The 22,782-nt window shown below is 46.3% G+C and overlaps 1 protein-coding gene across 4 annotated transcripts in view; it reads right to left on the bottom strand.

Annotated features, from left to right (window-relative positions):
• The window catches only part of ACSL1 (acyl-CoA synthetase long chain family member 1), a 65,390-nt gene that overhangs the window by 30,502 nt on the left and 12,106 nt on the right, over nucleotides 1–22,782 (bottom strand). For 2 of the 4 annotated variants that reach the window (XM_055567413.1, XM_055567412.1), the window contains one exon: nucleotides 12,723–12,949. In XM_055567413.1, the coding sequence (XP_055423388.1) occupies nucleotides 12,723–12,920 (198 nt within the window). In that variant the 5' untranslated portion in view covers nucleotides 12,921–12,949. Of the gene's footprint in view, nucleotides 1–12,722; nucleotides 12,950–14,426; nucleotides 14,565–14,626; nucleotides 14,683–22,782 lie in introns of those variants that run through there. The other 2 variants (XM_055567415.1, XM_055567416.1) reach the window with 2 other exon arrangements.

Here is a 22,782-nt window from a genome sequence, read left to right as displayed (position 1 = left end):
TCCTCATCCCTACATGACCAGAGGGACTCCACGGAGTACAGGCTGAGCAAAGGAGCACCAAGGGAGCTGGAATGGAGAAAGAGGAGAAGCTTGGAATCTACAGGGCACTGGCTCACCCCAGAGCCGAAGTCCTCGGAGCATGGGCAGGGGAACACCTGGGCCTCCTGGGGAAAGCAGTTAGCAAACTCTTCACCAGATCTACTGAGTTGGAAACTCTGGGGGTGTGATCCAGCAGTCCGCCTTTCAGCCAGCCCTTCAGAGATCCAGTGCACCACTTGGACGCATTATGGTCCCAAATTAAGCCTTCCCTGGTGACTCAGTGGTAAAGAATCTGCCTGCTAATGCAGGAGATGCGGGAGACCCAGGTTCAATCCCTGGGTTGGAAAGATTCCCTGGAGAAGGAAATGGCAAATATTCCACTCCAATATTCCTGCCTGGGAAATCCCATGGACAGAGGAGCCTTGGCGTGCTATACAGTCCATGGGGGTGGCAAAGAGTTGGATATGACTAAGTGACTGAATAATAACACCATGGTCCCCAGTAGGGAAGTGGTGAAGATCAGGGTAATTCCTAGAAGGAAATCTACAAGGAGGGTGATCAGCCTGCAGAACACAATGGAGACAGACCAGCTGACTTGGGCCTGACGAGGGCAGGGCAAGTCATGTCTGATGCTGGAGGCACTAAGTGCTAATGACCGGGATTTGGCAGGTTACTGAAAGCAGGAGGACAAGAGCGTGTCGGAGACCTGTAAGAACAGCAGTTCCAGTCTATCCAAAATCAAACTCTAGGACTTAGGGATAGGTTTGAGAGAAGAGATTAAGTTTGCGTGCTTAATCGTTCAGTCCTGTCTCACTCCTTGCGACCCTTTGGACCGCAACCCACCAGGCTCCTCTGTCCATGGGATTTTTCAGGCAAGAATACTGGAGTGGGTTGCCATTTCCTTCTCCTCCTCCAGGGGATCTTTCCAACCCAGGGGTTGAACCTGTGTCTCCTGTGTCTTCTGCACTGCAGGCAGATTCTTTACCTGCTGAGCCATCAAGGAAGCCCAAAACAGATTAAGTTTAGCTTTGAATATATGCAGACTCTATCGCTTCAAGACAGAAGGTCAACTCCCCAGTTCCTACTTGGAGAATCACTGCTCTTGAGTATCATTTTATAACAACTTTTGCTAAGTAACTCTGGTTACACTACCGTTCTGGTGATATACGAACTTCAGGACTTTGAAGGTAAAGTCTTCAGGACTGTTTGGTAAAACAGTCAATTCAAAGTTAAAGAAGTTAATCACATTCCAAAAAAAGCCATCCTCTTCAAAAGGTAACCCGAGGACAAAATGTTTATTACTATTCTAATTAGAAATTAGAATAAATAGCAAAAGTTTAGAGATGAAGCAGTAAATGAATTCTATGCCAAAAAGGTATAGGTGAAACGCTGGGTAACAGGTCACATTATCAATTAACTATAAGGCATACTCTGTAATTTCAGGAAAAGGGGTGAATGAAATGGGAATGAGGGAGACCAAACAATAAAGTCTGTGTTTTGAAAACTGTTGCTCTATGATGATCAGTTCAGTTCAGTCGCTCAGTTGTATCCGACTCTTTGTGACCCCATGGACTGCAGCACACCAGGCTTCCCTGTCCATCACCAACTCCCGGTTTACTCAAACTCATGTCCATTGAGTCGGTGATGCCATCCAACCATCTCGTCCTCTGTTGTCCCCTCCTCCTCCTGCCTTCAACCTTTCCCAGCATCAGGGTCTTTTCAAATGAGTCAGTTCATCACATCAGGTGGCCAAAGTATTGGAGTTTCAGCTTCAGCATCAGTCCTTCCAATGAATATTCAGGACTGATTTCCTTTAGGATTTCCTTTAGCATGGACTGGTGATGATGATGATCACACATGCCCATGAGAAATCATTTTTGATGTGCATGTACCACCTTTCTTCTTGAATTAAAGTCCTGTCCATAGACGCTGAGCACTGGCAACCTTGGTGGCACCTGCAGAGGTGTGGGCTTGCACAGCTACGACGGCGGGGCTGAAATGCCTGTGTGTGCTACAAAATCGAGCCATTTCAAGGGCAGGGCATTTAACTACTGGGTTATCCAAGTACATGCAGCTATTTTTAGGAACACCTACTTAAATGAAGAAATACTTTATATCTGGCCCTTTTGGACTTCTGCCATATCCTACAGGTCTGGTGTGGAGGTGTGGGTTTCAGCTGTGCTCAAGAAATAGGGAAAGGGATGTGGACAACCCTGTGTGTAATGTGCAGGAAATCACCAGTAAGACTGAGTCACGGAGAACTATGGGCCTTTTATTTCCTCTTTAATGGGGTTCTGCAGTTTTTCCAGTTTTTTTTTTAAAAAAGGAATGAGTCAGTGTGTAGTGACCACACTACAGTCAAATCAGCGGTCACGAGGTTACTTGGCTGTACAAGCAAAGGTTCCTCTAGAGGTCAGTCTCCCCACGTGGCTGAATTAGGAAATAAAAGTTCAAGTTCCCCTTGAGGGCAGTGAGGACAGGACCACAGTGAACCATCTGTGAACCAATGGTTCCCAGGACTAGAACTCTGGCCAGTATTTGAGGAAAAGGAACACCTTGATGGGGAGAGTCATTTTGCGTCACTTCCTTATTTAAATGCAAAAGCAGATGATTACATCCTTGAGAATTTCTCTGGGATAGAAAGGCCTGAGCTTTATGAATTGTGGTCCCATTTATCTCGATCTAGAAAATAGACAACTATGCTGTGAAAGTGCTGCCCTCAATATGCCAGCAAATTTGGAAAACTCAGCAGTGGCCACAGGACTGGAAAAGGTCAGTTTTCATTCCAATCCCAAAGAAAGGCAATGCCAAAGAATGCTCAAACTACCGCACAACTGCACTCATCTCACACGCTAGTAAAGTAATGCTGAAAATTCTCCAAGCCAGGCTTCAGCAATATGTGAACTGTGAACTTCCTGATGTTCAAGCTGGTTTTAGAAAAAGCAGAGGAACCAGAGATCAAATGGCCAACATCCGCTGGATCATGGAAAAAGCAAGAGAGTTCCAGAAAAACATCTATTTCTGCTTTATTGACTATGCCAAAGCCTTTGACTGTGTGGATCACAATAAACTGTGGACAATTCTGAAAGAGATCAGACTACCAGACCACCTGACCTGCCTCTTGAGAAACCTATATGCAGGTCAGGAAGCAACAGTTAGAACTGGACATGGAACAACAGACTGGTTCCAAATAGGAAAAGGAGTACGTCAAGGCTGTATATTGTCACCCTGCTTATTTAACTTAGATGCCGAGTACATCATGAGAAACGCTGGACTGGAAGAAGCACAAGCTGCAATCAAGATTGCCGGGAGAAATATCAATAACCTCAGATATGCAGATGACACCACCCTTATGGCAGAAAGTGAGGAGGAACTAAAAAGCCTCTTGATGAAAGTGAAAGTAGAGAGTGAAAAAGTTGGCTTAAAGCTCAACATTCAGAAAACGAAGATCATGGCATCCGGTCCCATCACTTCATGGGAAATAGATGGGGAGACAGCGTCAGACTTTATTTTTCTGGCGCAGATGGTGACTGCAGCCATGAAATTAAAAGACGCTTACTCCTTGGAAGGAAAGTTATGACCAACCTAGAGAGCATATTCAAAAGCAGAGACATTACTTTGCCAACAAAGGTTCGTCTAGTCAAGGCTATGGTTTTTCCTGTGGTCATGTATGGATGTGAGAGTTGGACGGTGAAGAAGGCCGAGTACCGAAGAATTGATGCTTTTGAACTGTGGTGTTGGAGAAGACTCTTGAGAGTCCCTTGGACTGCAAGGAGATCCAACCAGTCCATTCTAAAGGAGATCAACCCTGGGATTTCTTTGGAAGGAATGATGCTAAAGCTGAAACTCAAGTACTTTGGCCACCTCATGCGAAGAGTTGACTCAGTGGAAAAGACTCTGATGCTGGGAGGGATTGGGGGCAAGAGGAGAAGGGGACGACAGAGGATGAGATGGCTGGATGGCATCACTGACTCAATGGATGTGAGTCTGAGTGAACTCCGGGAGTTGGTGATGGACAGGGAGGCCTGGTGTGCTGCGATTCATGGGGTCACAAAGAGTCGGACACGACTGAGCGACTGATCTGATCTGATCTGATCTGACAGGCCCTAACAGTCAAGCACCCACTATGTTACTACTACGGTTTATTCCCTCTAAGGAGAGGGCTAGACAGTGGGAGGGATGGGGGAGGGAAAGGAAAGAAAGCAGAGAGGGGGCAGGGAGAGCCAATAATGGCTAAAGAGACAGCTGATGACTTGGCTGGGCTTAAATGTCTCATCCATCTCTAGGGAGGAAAGCAGCAGGTGAAACCATGGTCCTTGGGGGAAAAAATGACTCCCCCCAACCCCGCCCCACCAAGCATGTAGCTTTCCCATGCATCTTATTAACCCAGGCCACCATCACCTACCACCTTTTATGAACAGGCACAAAGAGGCTTTTCCAATCCAGGGACCTAGACGCCCTCTGGCCATGGGTTCTCCCCTCAGTAACACGGGATCTCTGACAGAACAAACTAGGTCTTTATTCAAGACCAGCCAACAGGTGATGCTCCCAACCAGATCTTTCAGGATAATGAACAGGGAATTTTAAAAGTATTGATAGCTAGACTCCTCCTCTATGCTAACATAAACGCAACCACGTAACTATGAACCCTCAGGTTCACTACCAACGCTCCACCATTGAACCAGCCAGCTTCCCGAGGTCCTCCACACCCAGTGACTGAAGAAGGGGCAGAAGCACCCATTACAATGGGTGCTAAGTATCGAAATGTGAGCACAGGAGAGATGGAAGCAAGGGAGTATTCACTTTGCAGATGAGAAAACAGACAGACAGACGGTAGGGAGGCCTCCCTGTCTCATTCCCACGTCTAAAATGCAGTGGAGCAAGCTTCAAACCAGCCTGAGGGACTTGCCCACACACGGTCCACCTCCATCTTGGAGGATTCCGGGCCGGAGCCCAGTGGGCGACTGGGGGTCTGACTCTCCATCGCTCTCCTCTAACCCTCAGAAGGCGCTTCCTTGTCCATCCTCCCTCCCAAGCTCGCTCTCCAGTTTCCAACTTCCTGAGCTGCCCCTGTCCCCATGGGAGGACCTGCCCTGGGGGTGAGGGAGGCTGGTTGGGTTACTTAGCAAACCAGTTCTGTGCCACCAAATGCAGGGCAAGCTCCTCACCAGAGCAAACCAGCCAATCCCTCAAGGGAAAAATAGCTCCCTCCCACCTCTGTGGATGGGGAGAGAGTTGAGTCACAAATTCAAATCCCCTGCCTGTAGCATCTCCGAGTGCCTGCCACTTGGAATGTTCAAGGCACTAGCTCACAGTCTGAAGGAAACAGGTCTGTTCCCTTACTTGCTCGGCCTTTTAGACGCTGTCAAGGCAGGGTTTTTTGCTGAGAGCTTCACAAAGGCCTATCTCTGCCACTGTTTTTCACTCCATGGGAGTGGACCCCAGTTGTGGGGGAGGCTATTTTTAAACTTCAAAAAAAATTACAGCACACATTTCCGTCGGATATGTGTACACATGGTCCCTGCTTCATGAAGCCCGTGAGCATCGTCTGTGCAAAATCAAATCGTGTCTTCAGGCTTGTTTTACCATATGTATTCCCAGAGAGTAACTTGAGCCTTTCTTCCTGGCTGAAGGGAAGCCGGAAATTAAAAAAAAAAAAAAAAAATTCTGACATAATCACCATTCTTTCTTTGAATTCCTAAAGGCAGCTCCTTAATACTCTGGAGGTCTATTGTTGGCACAAAGATGAGACCCTCTGCCTTCAGTTCTCTGGGACTCCCGCCCCTCCCCTCATGGCTCATCCCACCCAGACACTGCGGCCCCCTGACCAACTCGGGTGCTTCTACGCCTCCTTCAAATCACTGGCCACTCTCCAGCGAGCAGACATGTCTAACCACACTAGAAACTAGTTAGGTTTCCACTAAATAGTTTCATTAAGAAGTACTAGTTAGCAAGGTTTTTCATAGCTGTTATTAAGAAGCCCACTAAGTTTTAGAAACAATGCCGAGATTAACTTCAGGTATAAAAACACTCCCAGCAAAACATTTCTCATCAAATCCACTCCCTCCCAGCCATCTCTTCATCCCACCCTCTGTGCCCCAACTGCTAGGACAGCTGGCGGAAAATACGCTCAGATGTTGTGATGTTTCCTGAAAACGTGCGTGAACATCCTCTGAAAACCACAGCAGCCAAGTCGCCAGGGATGAGGCTGAAGGATTTATCTCTGTCCACTCTTTACCTGACCACACGCACAGCCATACAGCAGGGAAGAACCAGCCGAGGGGTAAAAGGACTAGAGCCTGCAGCCACAGGAGGCAAGTGAGCAAGCATCAGTGCCCACACAGGTTTACACAAGGACTCCCGACAGACACGAAGCCAGAGCCTCAAACCCAGACATTCTTCCAAGGTCTCACACACCCTGCTAGCCGGCTGTTCTTGGGCTTCCGGGGGTGAGAGTGATGCTCACGTTCATGTTCGTATTTACTGTACAAATGACTGCAGGGACGAGACTGCCCCTGTTTTCCCTCCCTTCCTCCCAGTTGAGGGCCTGGCTCCCACTCGTCAGGCTAATAATGCCCCTCACAGATGGCCCTGCCAGTCCTCCATGAGCCCACGGGGCTGGTGGCAGTGGAGTGAGTGATCCCACCATCTGGCCGCACCTGCCGTTCCTGGGCAGCCTTCCCCCTGCTCCCCTGCAGCTTCCCCGAAGGCTGGTCCCGACCTGGCCGCCTCCCATCCTGCCCAACTCAACAAACTGCTCAAGCCCCCTCCACTCTGGTCCAGAAGGCATTGCCATTCTTGATGTGTTTTTTTTTTTTTTTTTTTTTCCCAGCTTTGGTAAGGTATAAATCACATGGTGGCAGTTTATTCACTAACTTGTATCCAACTCTTTGCAACCCCATGGATTACAGCCTACCAGGTTCCTCCGTCCATGGAACTCTCCAGGCAAGAATACTGGAGTGGGTTGCCATTACTGGAGAAGATCCTTTTCCAGGTGATCTTCCTGACCCAGGGATCAAACCTGCATCACTGCAGGCAAATTCTTTACCAACTGAGCCACCAGGGAGTTCAGTAATTGACATATTTCCTATTTTAAAATCTTTTTTGGTAGGGACACCTAAGTTCTACTCTCTCAGCAAATTTCAATTATGCCATACAGTGTTATCAGCTTCACCTCATCATACGTTAAGATCCTCAGACCTTATTCCTCTGACAGCTGACAGCTTGAACCCTTTCACCCACCTCTCCCTGTTTCCTCCAGCACCACCCTCAAGCCCTGACAACCACCATTCTACTCACTGGTTCTAGGAGTTAAACTCCTTTTAGAGGGGGGCACTGTCATTACCCCTTTGTCTCCATAAGTCCAGAGTGAGAACTTCATACAAACTTTTAAACAATGCTCTCTTCTTGTGCAGAAACTGCTTTGCCAGTTTGCAAGTGGGTCTTTACACCCATGCCTGTGTGACAGTGTGATTCTATTGGCTACGGGGGAAATCCTACTCAGCGACAGTCTCACAGGCACCTGTACACACAGACTAGGACGCCATCCCTTGTCACAGTGGCCCCGGCCCAAGGTTTGTCTGGATAACCCATGGCATCCAGAAGGCCTCAGTGGATGGGAACTTTTGAATTTTAAAGCCTTGCAATTTACTGAGCATGGCTTCCAGGGGTCTGGTGTGCTCCATTTAGGTTGCTTCCTTCAAGTTCTTCTCTGACGAGGAACCATGGTTCTAGTTTCATGGCATGAAAATAAGTCACTCGTGTGACTCTTAGGAAGGATCTCTCCATGGCGGTCCTCCCTGCTGGGCCGTCCACTCCGCAAGGGCAGCAGCCTCTTCCTCCTGTGTCCTGTGCGCACCATGAACTTGCTGAACGAATGCCAGTGAATGCCAGTTTCATGCCTACTCTCTGTGAGCAGGGAGAACCGAATCCAGAGGGTCACAGCCTCCATACTCAACTTTTTAGCAGCACAGGATTCAAATACTAATGTAAGTTCCTCACCATACAAACCCCAACACATGAATGCTTAAATCTCAACCTTTCACGTCAAAGAGTCACCCAGCCAACAAGTGACCTGGATGTCATGAGGTCATTTGGAGTGAAGTCATCCAACAGGGAGATAAGTTATACCCAATGAACTTGTTCTGCCTACTAAAAGAGATGAACCCACACTAAGCCAAGGCCTGGTAACAAGTTTATTTATTTATTTATTTTTTAAATTTTATTTTATTTTTAAACTTTACATAATTGTATTAGTTTTGCCAAATATCAAAATGAATCCGCCACAGGTATACATGTGTTAAACAGTGACTCTTAAGTTATTACCAGACGTACAGTTTTATTTTTGGCTGCACTGTGCCGCTTGCTGGATCCTAGTTCTCCATCCAGGGGTTGAACCTGAGGCCCCTGCAGTAAAAAGGTGGAGTCCTAACCACTGGACCGCCAGGGAAGTCTCCCTTGAGGTACATTTTTAAAACAAGTTCTGATATTCTTCAAATGAAGCCTTTAAAAGGCTAAGGACTGGAAGGTATAAAAAAGTTTTTACTTGCTATGATTTATTCCCTTATTTCACTCTATTACAATCTCCTGGTAGGCCTCAAAAAACTTCCTGACTTCATTTAAGAAGATAGTCATCTCAATGCCTATAGGACATTGCAGGAACTCACAGACTGGTTCTGCCACGTCCTTCTTCAATGGCAATGGTTCTCATCAATACTTTGCCATGGGTTTGTTGCCTAACCCCCTTAAACTCTGGCCCACAACCTCGTCAGCAACAAGTTCTGCTCTGACCTGGCTTAGGGAAGGCAGAAGTCACCAGGACCCACTTGGACTGCTGCTGCCCAGGTTCTGCCAGTCCTCTGTCCCTCCCCTAGCCCTCACCTCCACCCCGTCCTCGACAGTTTCTGATGCTACATCCAAATTGGGTGGGGAACCCCAGACTCCATTTCTTATCTGACCTGCCCCTTTTCCGCCTTCCATTTCTGCCACTACCTTTGCCTGCAAATCCATTTTCAGAAGAGTCTGCTCCCGGGTTCAGAAGGTCTAGCCACTGGTCATCAAATTTATCTACATGAACGGAAAGCTTCCTTATTTACTCTGCTTTATCCTCTCCTCACACCCTCTCCCATCCCCAAACAAAGAATCTTAGTTAAAATATGTAGCTTTCAACCACTGTTAGGAGGCAGCATAACAGAGTTTCAGATCTTCCTCTTACTTTGTGGTATAATTTCACCTGGGTGGGCTCCCATTGTTCTCTCATCTCTAAAATGCGAGAGTTTAAAGAGAAGAGCTTTAGGGAAAAAGAAACCCAACATTTACTGAACACTTCTCTTGGGCTCAGTTGGACGCTGCCTGTATCTACGCAGCCTCTCAACGTGGTGGGAGGGAAGGCCCTGGTCGTTTCTCTTCTCCAGATGAGGAATCTGAAGGTCAGCCTGGATGAGCCTGCCCAAGGCTACCTGGCCCTTAGCAGAGCAGACTGGGTTAGCCTCAGCTACATCCCCCTGCTTCCCTGGTCCTTTCCGGCTCTGACACACTCTCCTATGCCCTGGAACAGCAACCGCCACGGCCTGGGCCCTGATCAGTCCCCCTGGGTTTCTGGTCACTCAAGAAAAGACTGTTTTCACGAGGGGAACATGGGGACCTCAATTTCAGAGAAGACTTTTGCGGTTGTTGTTTTAGTCACTAAGTTGTGTCTGGCTTTTGCAACCTCAGGGACTGTAGCCACCCAGGCTCCTCTGTCTATGCGATTTCCCAGGCAAGAACACTGGAGTGGGTTGCCATTTCCTCCAGCGTATCTTTCCCACCCAGGGCTCGAACCCAAGTCTCCTGAATTGGCAGGCAGATTCTTTACCACTGAGCCACCTGGGAAGCCCAGAGAACAGGTTGAAACCAGAAAACTCCCTTATCACTCGAGTGTGATTAAAAAAATAATAATAATAAAACAGATGAACACAGAAAAACTTGCTTCTCTGCTCTGCTCAAAGTTATGGGGAAAAGCAGAGAAATCTGTGGAAGAGTTCTTCCTAGACTTGCACTGTTGCAGCTGGGGGCTGCACCCCAGACAGGAAACAGCTCTCTAAACAGGATCCTGATCAAACCAGGCTCCAAAATTTAAGAGAGACTTTTGGGATTCTGTGGCCAACTCCAGCTTCTCTGTCTCATTCTATAGCTCGTGTCTGCATCCTCTTTCTGGCACAAGTCTGTAGCACGGGTCCTAACACCTTCTTTATTATCCTGATTTGTAAAATGAAATGTTAGAAACTTTAACTTATTTAGAACTTCTGTGCTGCTGCTTTAAAAAAAAAAAAAAAAAAGGTGTAACTGGGAAACAGCTAGTGTGGATAATGATAAGATGCAGCCAAACCCAAAAGGGCAGATTCTTCTCATTTTAATAGCCACGTGAAGTTTATGGAAAGAGGAGGGTGAAAAAACTGTTCATGTGAAATGGGAGGGGGTGTGAGAATGGGGTTGTGCAAATAAATGGTGCTTACCTGACTTCAAAGTATGAATAAAGCAAGAAGACTTTAATCTGGTGATCAGCCCCTATGACAGCCTAAGATAGACAGGCTTGGGACTAATACTTAATGAATTAAGTTCCTACTGCTGCCATGGAAGCCCATATGGCAATGCTAGCAATATAAAAGCATCTATAATTATTAAGTGTCATTACTCCCAAGCTAATCTTAAGTTCAATATTTTAAGTTCTTTTTTAGAAATGCAAAGCAAATTTTGTACCTCTTCTTAAGACCTACACGTTCTGAAAATCAGAGCTAAATCTACTATTCCTATAAAGAGCAAAGTCAGGAAGCCCATATACCAAGTAGTAGAATTTGAGATTTTCATTTTCTTCCTGTTTATCTGAAGTTTTAAATTGTTCTCTAAAGAAGATGCATGATTATTTTAAAAAGGCTCACTGACTTTACGCTAAGCTGGAACTTAAAAAACACATTGCCTCTCCAATTTCTCATACAATAAGAATTTGGCTTTTTTACTTTTTACAGTTACTGCTAAATTATAAATATCTTAAATTTGCACTTGCCAAGGACTGTTTTCCTAGCGATGGCAATGTTACTATGAGACACCGGTCCCTCTGCCAGAAGAGAAGAGATGCCAGAAACTCCACACACACTAGGAAAAACTAAATTCTTCTCACGATTGGTATACGATTAGCTGTTGTGAAATACCAATTTCATCTGCTAACTAGAAATGAAGTACAAAGTCAACTTGCCTCAGCAATAGTTCATTCTATTTTTACATTTTGGCATGAATTAGACTGATATCTTCTATATATTTTAAGAGTTTCACATGAATGAATCCAAGAGACAGTCGAACTCTTTAAATAACAAGAAGGTATTAATCAGGCATGGGTTTATTTGGAAGGACACACTTTCCCCCTCATGGCCAACAGCCTGGGTTGGGGGGCGGGGGGGTGGGTGACCTTTCACCACATAGCTAAAAGTAAATGAGGTGATTCTGTCTTTCACAATGTTCTTTTGCAAGTCATAAGTCCTGAAAATGAAATCTGACTTGGGGAGGGGAAAGCAGGAAACGTCAAAGCAGAGAGCAGGTGAAGAGTCAAAGCATCTGTGAACGCCAGGCTGCTTCATCTTTGCTGCTGACCTTTTAAGAGATGTGCAAGGAGAGGAAGGTAGAGTGGGCGCACTGAGAAAAGAATCCTTCTGGAAGAACCTTTAGACTGCCCTCTCATCCCACCCAGGAAGCCCTAATTATGGAACATCACTCACTGCCTAGATTTTTACAATAATGAGAGCATGACCTTTCGTTCACCCAAGTTAAACGGCAACCACGGTACTGAACTCGACTTCTTGTTGAAGTCCTCGTTTGATGTCTTGTTGGATGTTCTTCTTTTTTCTCACCCATCCTAAATTCTGCGGCTCCATTATTCCTGAAGGCTCCTAGACTGGCCTCGTTCTATCATTAGTAGAAATGCCTGAGTCCCTTTCAACCTCTGCATGATGTTTTCCAGGTATCAGACAGTCACAGGTGAAATCCTTCTTTCTCTAACGACTGACAACCCTCTTCTTGGCTGAGGGAGGGGACCCTGTGCTTGCCTTCTCCCCTCTCAGGGCCCTCTGGGCAAAGCGCACTGCCCAGCGGTGGGCAGAAGCCCCATGCAATTTGGGGATGAGCCTCTGCTCCGTGCAGAGAAGGCAATGGTACCCCACTCCAGTACTCTTGCCTAGAAAATCCCATGGATGGAGGAGCCTGGTAGGCTGCAGTCCATGGGGTCGCTAGAGTCGGACACGACTGAGCGACTTCACTTTCACCTTTCACTTTCATACACTGGAGAAGGAAATGGCAACCCACTCCAGTGTTCTTGCCTGGAGAATCCCAGGGATGGTGGAGCCTGGTGGGCTGCCATCTATGGGGTCGCACAGAGTCGGACACAACTGAAGCGACTTAGCAGCAGCAGCAGCTCTGCTCCGTGTGACGTGGGCAGACACCTAACCAGCACCACCACACGCATCCCTCTGACCTATATTTTGACCTCTTCCTCTCATTGCTGCTGAAGTTCTGTCTGGGGAGCACATTTCAGTTTGCAAAGTGCCCTGGAGAACAAATATTTGCTTGGGATTGTGATCCTGCTGGATGTCACCATGATGGGGCCTAGAAACTGGGGACAGAGGCAGGAAACCTGGGGGCGGCCAGGTTCCACTTACCGGCACCTCCACTGACTGCATGGCCAGGTCACATGGAGGCTTCAGGGCCCGTGGCCGCGTGGCGTACCAGAAAGTGGTGAGCGCGGCGAACGCGCCGAAGCCCATGAGCGTGTTGGTTGGAAGGGTGCGCACGTACTGCCGGAAGTCAACCAGCTCTGGCAGCCGAAAGTACTGGAACAGCTCGTGGGCTTGCATCATCCTGGGCTGGCAGCGTCCTAAGCCACAGTCTGTGGGAGAGAAAAAGGTCATGTTCATTCCAGGGAGGAGGGATGCTGTGACAAACTCCCCAAGGCCGATGACCATCAACTTGATGGTTGGCTCATCATCGGGGGCATTAGAGCCACGGGCTGATGGCTCAGGCTGTCTTCTCCTGGCCGGCAAATCTCACTTTTCTAAAAGCACTTTAGGAATTCATTTTACTCTGTCGGCTTGTGTAAAGTTCTCATTATCCACATTCAAAAGACTTAGCCACTCAGAATTCTTGCTGTAAAATGTTAACATAAGGGGCATGAGTTACCATTTTCTTGTCTTACATTTCTTGTCTGTTCTCTGCCACCTGATCAAATACACTCAACTCTCATTATCAAGGCAGATGGTGAGAAGGACAAAGAGGCAGACACACGCCCAAACCACCCGAGGGCCATCAGTTTTCACGTCTTCTCACAAAATGCAGCACAAGCTCCCCAGCTGGTGAAACAGGTCACACTGGGTTTCGGGGTGTGTGTGGGGTGTCTCTCACCTTCCCCACACTCTTTGTAGCATAAAAGCAGCCACGTAGATGTAGGGGAAACTGGAATCAGTTATCCTGATAAAACAGTGTCTTTTATATTCCTCAAGCTATTATAGGTAAATAATAAAAGGGTGTGCATAAATATCTAGAGAGATTCATTCAGCAACTATCTAGAGAGATTACAGAATAGTATTTGAAAGAAAGTGTAAAATAGTACTTAAGATCCCAGATTCTAGAGCCAAATCCTGCCTCCCCGGTTCATTTGCTGAATAACTGGGGACAAATCACTCCCCTCTTTGTCCTCAGTCTCTTCATCAGTAAAAACAGCACCTATCTCATAGGGCTTTTATAAGGACTAAATGGTTCACATAAAGACTTTAGAATGGTGCAAGGCACCACAATGAGTTCAATTAAGCTGGGCATTATTATTATTTCCTCTACTAATACTCTATATTTCTCCTGCACGAGGAACAATAAGAGATACAGGTAATAAAAACTGACACTTATCTACAAGGAGTTTACATGCAAAATTAAGAAGCCAAAATACACAGAAGAAAATCAGATGAACAGCCCCATACACACACACACACATATAGAAAAGCCTCTAACTGAATATTATAGACAATTTATATACATATAATGATATAAAAAATTAATGTGCAGTACAGAGAACAAATAATAATTCTAATTAAAAAATGATTGATCAGTAACTACTCTCAAGTATGTCTGGCACACATATGGCAGGAAATCCTAGTAAACTATCTGAAAGACTTTTCTCAGAAAACTCCCCCGTAATGCAGTAAGTGGTAACCTTTATCATAAATTCAGACAGTATGTTTGAGCTCCTTACTATATGTTCTTTTAAATAGCTAAGTCCCAAGACTGAAAGTAGTTTTTTCCCCCCTCAGATTCAGAAATCCTCTTCAAATTTAAATCTACATTATTGTATAAATATCTTCACAGTCACAGAATACCAAGAACGTTCCCTGGCCATCAGTACTTCTAGAAGGCAATGTCACATCCAGCCTTGTGCTCCCACAGCCTGGTGCAGGCGTACAGAAAAGACACACACATATACACAGACACAGACAATTTCCAGCTTTAACACGACAACAGAGAAGAAGCAGGTTAAGTGCATTTCTTCAGGTCACCACTGTGGAGAGAAGGCACTCACCGTCTGTGCCACGGACAGCTGACTGCTGGGTGACACACCAACCTCAGAAAGGGACCAGGACACGGGGTGGGGGCGGGGCTAGGGGTGTACGCGCTCAGCCGTTGCCTGCACAGCCTGCCAAGGTCTCTCCGGGCATTCGTCACATGCCCAGTCCTGCGCTGCTGCCCACTGGGCTAAAGGTAACTAGCAGACAAAATCCATACGTGACTTCTCAGGAGAACAGACGGTGGAGGGTGGGCCAATGAGGAGCTGGGAGCAGTCACCCCACTGCTCCACCCATGGGCAGGGACAGGCATCGGTTAGTGTCGCTGCTGGTGCCAGTTCCGAAAGCAGACACTGGTTTCTTTCTGCTCGCCTCCCCAGTCAAGAGAGACAATGGGCATATTTAAAAAACAAAACAAAACACTGAAATGAATGATCAAATGCTGGGTGGTCATGTCAAACAGACATGAGACAGATCAAGAAAGGAACTCATTGTCAGCCGTACACTGACAGCAGATTTCTTCTAGATGAATTCATAGCTCGGACTGACCTACCCCAGCCATTCACCAAATGTGAGCATCTAGTGTAGGCTAAGGACTGGAAGACGGTGCCCATGACCTGGTCAGGGCTCTCAATGGGTTAACCAGCTATTGGGGGAGAGTGCTGTTGTTCAGTCACCAAGTCGTGTCTGACTCTTCGTGACCCCGTGGACTGCAGCACGCCAGGCTTCCCTGTCCCTCACCATCTCCCGGAGTTTGCCCAAGTTCAAGTGAGGGAGATACAAACTTTAAAAAAGCAGTTATCTGTTTGCAGGTGGGGTGTTAGCACTGTTAAGATCCAGTGATCAGGGAAGACCCCTCTGAGGAGAGGGTGTTGACACCGAGACTTTAAAGATAGGCAGACAGAGTGCAGATCCTAGTAGCCCCAAGCGGTTAGATTTCATAAACAGTATTGCAATTCCACGGATGCACAGAACACTATGCATAAAATGTGCATACCTCCTTTTCCCTCTAATCATTCTGGCCGTCTTCATCACCCGGCACTTCAAGTTTATTACACATATCCCTGCCCTTCCCTCATGTCTCCCCAAAGTCCCTGAAATACTTTTCATTATTTCATGTGAATTTACAGGAGTTGTTCAACAGACTCACAGCCCTGTGTGAGAATATTAAATCATCCCCCCATAAAACAAACACTGTCATAAACAAGTGATTAACTTTTTTATCTTAAGCATCGGTAATAGCCAAGCTACAAGTAGCCGGCATTGTACTAAAAAAGAAATAAGTCTATTTCTAGAAATAAGTCTAGGAAAGAAAACTTAAAAAAAAAACAAAACAGAAAATTGCTGATTCAGTAGCATCCCTGCAAAAACTTTTTACTAGGTACTAATCTGTAAGGCTAAGGAGTTAAATCCACCTAAACTCTTATCTTTACTGGGTGACGACAACAAGGTTATCGTTGCTGTTCAGTCACTTAATCGTGTCTGACTCTTTGCGACCCCATGAACTGCATCACACCAGGCTTTGCTATCCTTCACCATCTCCCGGAGCTTGCTCAAACTCATGTCCATTGACTTGGTGATGTCATCCAACCATCTCATCCTCTGTCACCCACTTCTCCTCTTGCCCTCAGTCTTCCCCAGCATCCGGGTCTTTTTCCAATGAGCTTGCTCTTCACATCAGGTGACCAAAGTATTGGAGCTTCAGTATCAGTTTAATTCCCACTTCTTAGACGGCAGCTAGGTAAAAAGGTGCAAATCAACTCTGCTGAACAAACTGGCTAACGTCGTACATGGGAAAACCATAGTCCACGTAATGAAGAACAAACGCGATATCTCATACAGGACCACATAAGGAACAACTCTTAAATATGGATGGGGGGCATTATAAATCATTTCCCTTCTGATTAACTACATTTAAGGAAAAAGCTCTTAGGCTATTTAGAAATGGAGGCAGACCTACATGCAAAGAAAATTGCCTACAATAAATAGCCTTTAAATGCTCAAGGTGAATACAAACACCAGGCTTTAAAACAGTTGCATCAGGTCTTCTACAAGTATCACAAGACACACGTACTAGTCAACAGGTTGTAGTAAAATAAATAAAACCCAGATTTTATTACTGTTTCAACAGTGCTTTAGCTGGAATAGTTTCCCTAATTTTTTTGAAAAGCAAATTTCTACATTATCATCTCAGGAAGTTTTTATAGCCAGGCCATATACTCATGGTACCGCTAGCTAAGAACATGATTTAATCGGCTTAAAGGCTTAAGCAGCCAGTATTTCTTGATAACACGGGACTAGTGACAGCCTGCCTCTCCTTCTGTATAGCTACTCCCACAGCTACAGAACGTGAGCTCGCTCAGTTGAGTCTCTCGACTCTCCTATAGAGCTGAAGTCTAACACTACGGATGGCAGGGAGCGTCCCAAGGGTGGCAAAAACCTGGCAGGAACTCAACACAAAGAACCAGAGTGAAGGACGCCTTCAAATAGATGGAAACAGATGTAGAGGCAGGGGAATCAAAACCGACTGCATGACTGTCGAAAAACACAAGTCCTAGTATCCAGCTGCCTGAACTTTGGGAAAAAGAGGTAAACCACACAGTATCAATTTTGTGTTTTGGAAAGGTTTTCACGTCGTGTGTCTTATCTAAACATCACAATATAAAATCTGATGAGGAAACTGAGGCTGGACATTTCCAAGACTTCCCAAAGGTATCTCCCGAGACATGGACACCAGCCCAACTACATTCACACATTTTCCTCGACAGGATTCATTCTTACCCTCTGCTGGGCAGCCGACTCTCTCCACTCAGGACATGCACACTCCTCTGTGCACCTGGGGCTCACAAGGTCCCTGCAGTCCACGCCCCAGGTTAGGAATCATGACAGCAGGCAGCCTCTACAGATCCCTCCAGAACATACATGCCACGGTATTATCAATAGGAGAGCTCGGCGTCTGAAATCCATCGCACCCTCCATGTCCTACAGAGCTGCTAGCATCTCCCCGCTTCACCCCCAGCCTCGGAGCATGCAGGTTCAAGACCCACTGTACACAAAGGTTCACCTCTTACCATTCTATTTGCACCAGGAAAAGAGTGGCTCAGGGTCACTTTCTGTGTGACTCACAAGAGCATCGTTTTCTAAGGACACACACACACACACAGCTCTGGTGATTCTGCAAACAGATACTTACATTAGCATTTTATTTCCTTTGTGTCATTTATAAACCCCCAAAATGAGTGAGGTGGATGTTTCTCTCCTTCTAAAGGTCCTCAAGCTTTCATCCAGTTGAGTAACAGCGGTTTGACGGACTACTTCACCAGGAATGCAGCCCTCCAACAAGCCCACATAAATAGCACCCTTGCCCCGGCACAGCAAACGAGGAAGTCCTGACATCTCGCCTTAAAGCAGCAGGCCGAGCTGGCAAGACACTGCCGTTCCTTGCTCCACCTCCTCCCCTGCACAATAGGCTCTTTACAGAGCCCTGAAAGCACCCTCTTTGTCCGGCACTAGCTGGGCAGAGCTGGGCCTCAGGAGCAACAAGAGAGCAGCGGCCAGGCCGTGTGCTGTTCTTTCAACGGGCCTCTCCAAACCCACTGGATTCTTGCTCCTTAACCCTGGCTGGCAAAGTACCTAAAGCTAGATTTGCTTAAACCATCCCCTCTGGAGCTAAATGAGCAGTCGGGCTCTCCATAGAGAGAGGAGCTACAGAAGTTCCACAGTGGTGCCGAAGTCCACGGGCCCAACCTCATTCCACGCGGGAATTCCTGACCATGGTCACTGCCCTAGGACCATCTCCTCATCCTGAGTATGAGCCACAGAAGGACCACCTGGGTCACTGCAGGACCCCAGACACACAGAACAAGTAGTTCCATGGGAATTTATCCCCATCCGCTGCCTTAGGGCTTTCCCTCCCAAGGAAGCAAAGAACACCTTAAACCCGCTGAATTTTCACTAAAGTGATTCCGTGGCTCCCCAGGTCAATTTCCAAAAAGATTTTAAAAGGAGAAAGGGAACAGAGATGCTCTATGTTTTGAAAGCTGATTTAATGAAATAGCTGAGGCAAGTTGAATAATTCTATACTCAACCATTCTCTGTTCACCTTCTTAAAGTTGTCCAAGAGTGGGACATATAGCTTTCCCAGGCAAGTTTAGGGCTAGACTGATTTTTTTTAACCCATAAGATTAGAGCCAGGCCTCACCCATTCACATTGGCCACAGGCCACCACTATCACATATGCCCCCAAATAAAGAAATTCCAAATATAACGTGCCCAACTGGAACGGATATATTTTGGGGGATTAGATGAAATGGTCAAATGTCTACTTGTAACAGTCTCTCTATTACACATATTTTAAAGTCATCCAACAATATACATTACTTTATAAATATCTGTTGTTTTCCTATTCACATTTCATGAATTCAAAGTCTTTGAACGTGCTTTTCCCAATAGGGTCTCTGGAAACCCCAAAGCCATTTTTTGAGGATTAAAGTTTTCTATAGCATATCTTCACAGTTATCTCTTCCATTTAAGCTGGTTGAATGGAAGCATTTCTTGAAGTTCTATCTGCAGCTACCACTGCAAAAATTCTCCTAAGTTACAGGAATACAATTTGTATGTTAGGACAGTTTAAAAAAAAAAAAAATTTGTCCTACAGGTCCATATTCATATAACTAGACCACACACGTCACTGCTTTTTACAAAAATATCCAACACTTGCCTTTGTAAAGCCCAGCTCCTAGAAGTAATTACCTAGCCAGTGTTCAATTTCTTTGCCTTAGTCTTTTATAAGAACCCAAAACTTGGACTGCTGCAGTCCATGGGGTCACACCACTGAGCAACTGAACGGACTAACTGAAGACCTGGATTGGCAGGGCTGGCTTCAAGATTGGGTGTCCCTCTCCACAACTGACATTGTTCAAAATAGCATCCAAGAGAGCATTCCAAAATGGGAAAGCCTTAGTAAGACTCTAAAAGAGGACTGAAAGAGAGTTTGGGAAAACCTCGCCTTCTTTGGGGCAGGGATCTGCTTTAATATCCACATGGGGGTATAGACTGCAAAATCTTGCAACCCCATTCATGAAGCTTAAAGCAAACTGCATAACAATGGTATAGATAACAAATAGAGAATAATGAGGTGGCTTAAGTAAGAGCAAAAAAAAAAAACAAAAACAGACTTTATTACAGGCTCTGGGGGAGCTGCATGCAGAGGCAAGAAATGAGTGTGGTCTAACTTCAGACAGAAACAGGACGATGAGAAGTGACTCCCCACCTCACCTCTAGGATTTGGGGAAGTTAATCTGGAACGAATGACAGGGGTGAGTCACACAGCAGAAGGGAAGGTACACCTTCGGGGAAATCAGCATGAGATTACGACGTCTGTGAGGCCGCTGTTAGCTAAGCACGCGCCTTGTGTCAGGCTGGTGCTGAGCAGTTACCCATGACAGCATGCTTAAGGCTCCTAAGAGTCTTCATTGCACTGAGTCATTACCATCAACGCAAAGATCAGAAGACAGAGCAGGGCAGTTCAAGTTCCCGCCCAGCTCCACACAAGAACAGGACCAGAGCCCAGGCCAAGGGCAAGGCCGCTGCACCTAGAGAGGCAAGTGTACGCGGTGAGATTCAAAGCCAGACGAAGGTGGGACACAACACAGAGGGCGATAAACAGCCAGGGGCTTTAAAAAGTTGGGGTGTGACTCCCAGTGTGAAGGGACAAACAGGGCTTGCGCACAGTCGAATACTCTTCAGCCTTTACAAAAGGAGGAAATTCTGATACACGCCAAGATGTGAGCGAACCCTGAAAGTGCTATGCCAAGTAAAAGAAGTCAGACACAGAAGGACAAATGGTGTATGATCCTGCTTATACAAGGGCCCGAAAATAGGCAAATTCACAGAGACAGAAATAGAGGCTACCCCGGGGTGGGGTGGGTGGGAGTTAACTGCTCCACAGGTACGGTGTCTGTTTCAGATGATGAGAAATTCTGGAACTAGAACGTGGTAATGGTTACACAACACTGGGAATGTACTTAATGCCTCCGAACCGTATACTTGATGGTGGTTTAAAATGGTATATATTATATTTTATCAGAAATTTTTAAAAATCTTAATCACTTACAAAAATACTGACCAGGATTTAGTAACTAAGTGGATATAAATGAAAAAAAAAAGGGGGGGGAAGGAATTGGAAGGCTGAGTTTTTGAGCCCGGAGGATGATGGTAAAACCATGAAGTGGAGGGAAGGCTGCAGGGGTCTGCAGGCCCCTCACGGACGGTCTGTCCTTTCTGTGTGCTCCTCTGGGCTCCCCTGCTGATTGCATAGAGGCACAGGTCCTGCTGCTCATCACTTCCATTCCTCCTCTGAGCTCCTCCCCTTCTGGCACCTCAAAACCCAAGGTTCAAAACCCCTCCACACCAGCTCCATGGTCCCCGCACCTACAGCTCTGCTCCCTGGTCCTGCCATAAGATGCCCAGTTCCTACCCAAATAGGCCAGAGGCTGCTTCCCTGAGAAAATTCTTACAGAACCTGCTCAGTCAGAAGCAGCGAGTCCTTCCTCTGAATTCCAGGCATGCTTTAGTTCCAGCCCTCACGTGGTCCTCGGCACCTGGTTTGTGCTTCTGGTGGGTGTAGGCTCCCCTTGGGGAGATGCTCCCCCTCCTGGTGGGGTGTCACCCCGGCCCACCTGTCTCGAGAGGCCCTCGCATGGTGCTCTGTCTAGGATAGGTGCTTCCTACATACTTCCTGAGTCACGAACAACTCTGTGATTCTGCCTGGTTCTCTGCTGCAAGCCCCAGAAGATGTATCATATACACAGAGCTGAGATTCTCCAAAGAGAAAGGGGGTATTCAAGGTATTTTCAAACTTCAGCCTCCTCCCTCAGCAGCCACGCTGCTTGTGTGAGTGAGGGCCCTGGGAGGAAGCAGCACCTTCCAGAGGACGTGGAGGCAAAGAGATACACAAGAGGGCAAGCCGCCCCTGACACGTGGCCTTAATACATTCTCCTTCCCAACTCGAACTTATGCATGATGTCACCCCATGGTTATCTAAAGCAATCATCTTCACTTCTCCTTCGCAGAAATTTAGACATCCATTCACACAATAGTGTGATTGTGCTGTTATTGTTCAGTCGCTCAGTCGTGTCCGACTTTTTGCAACCTCATGGACTGCAGCACGCCAGGTTTCCCTGTCCTCCACCATCTCCTAGAGCTTGCTCAAACTCATGTCCATTGAGCCAGTGATGCCATCCAACCATCTCATCCTCTGTCGTCCCCTTCTCCTCCGGCCTTCAATGTTTCCCAGCATCAGGGTCTTTTCCAGTGAGTTGGCTCTTCAAATCAGGTGGCCAAAGTACTGGAGCTTCAGCTTCAGCACCGGTCCTTCCAATGGATATTCAGGGTTGATTTCCTTTAGGATTAACTGGTTTGATCTCCTTGCAGTCCAAGGGACTCTCAAGAGTCTTCTCCAACAACACAGTTCAAAATCATCAGTTCTTTGGCACTCAGCCTTCTTTATGGTCCAACTCTGACATCCATACATGGCTACTGGAAAAACCATAGTTCTGACTAGATGGACCTTTGTCGGCAAAGTAATGTCTCTGCTTTTTAATATGCTGTCTAGGTTTGTCATAGCTTTTCTTCCAAGGAGCAAGTATCTTTTAATTTCATGCTGCAGTGATTTTGGAGCCCAAGAAAATAAAATATGTCACTGTTTCCCCATCTATTTGCCATGAAGTGATGGGACCTGATGCCAGGATCTTCATTTTTTGAATGCTGAGTTTTAAGCCAGATTTTTCACTCTCCTCTTTCACCTTCATCAAGAGGCCCTTTAGTTCCTCTTCACTTTCTGCCATAAGGGTGGCATCACCTGTGTATCTGAGGTTATTGATATTTCTCCTGGCAATCTTGATTTCAGCTTGTGCTGCATCTAGCACAGCATTTCACATGATGTACTCTGTATAGAAGTTAAATAAACAGAATAACAATATATAGTCTTGAGGTGCTCCTTTCCCTATTAGGAACCAGTCTGTTGTTCCATGTCTGGTTCTAACTGTTGCTTCTTGATCTGCATACAGGTTTCTCGGGAGGTAGGTAAGGTGGTCTGGTATTTCCATCTCTTTAAGAATTTTCCACAGTTTGTTGTGATTCACACTGTCAAACACTTTGGCATCATCAATGA

Source organism: Bubalus kerabau, chromosome 2 (genome assembly GCF_029407905.1).
Source record: "Bubalus kerabau isolate K-KA32 ecotype Philippines breed swamp buffalo chromosome 2, PCC_UOA_SB_1v2, whole genome shotgun sequence".
NCBI lineage: Eukaryota > Metazoa > Chordata > Mammalia > Artiodactyla > Bovidae > Bubalus > Bubalus kerabau.
Note: the sequence above shows the minus strand (reverse complement) of the source record. Positions and strands in the feature narration are given on the sequence as shown.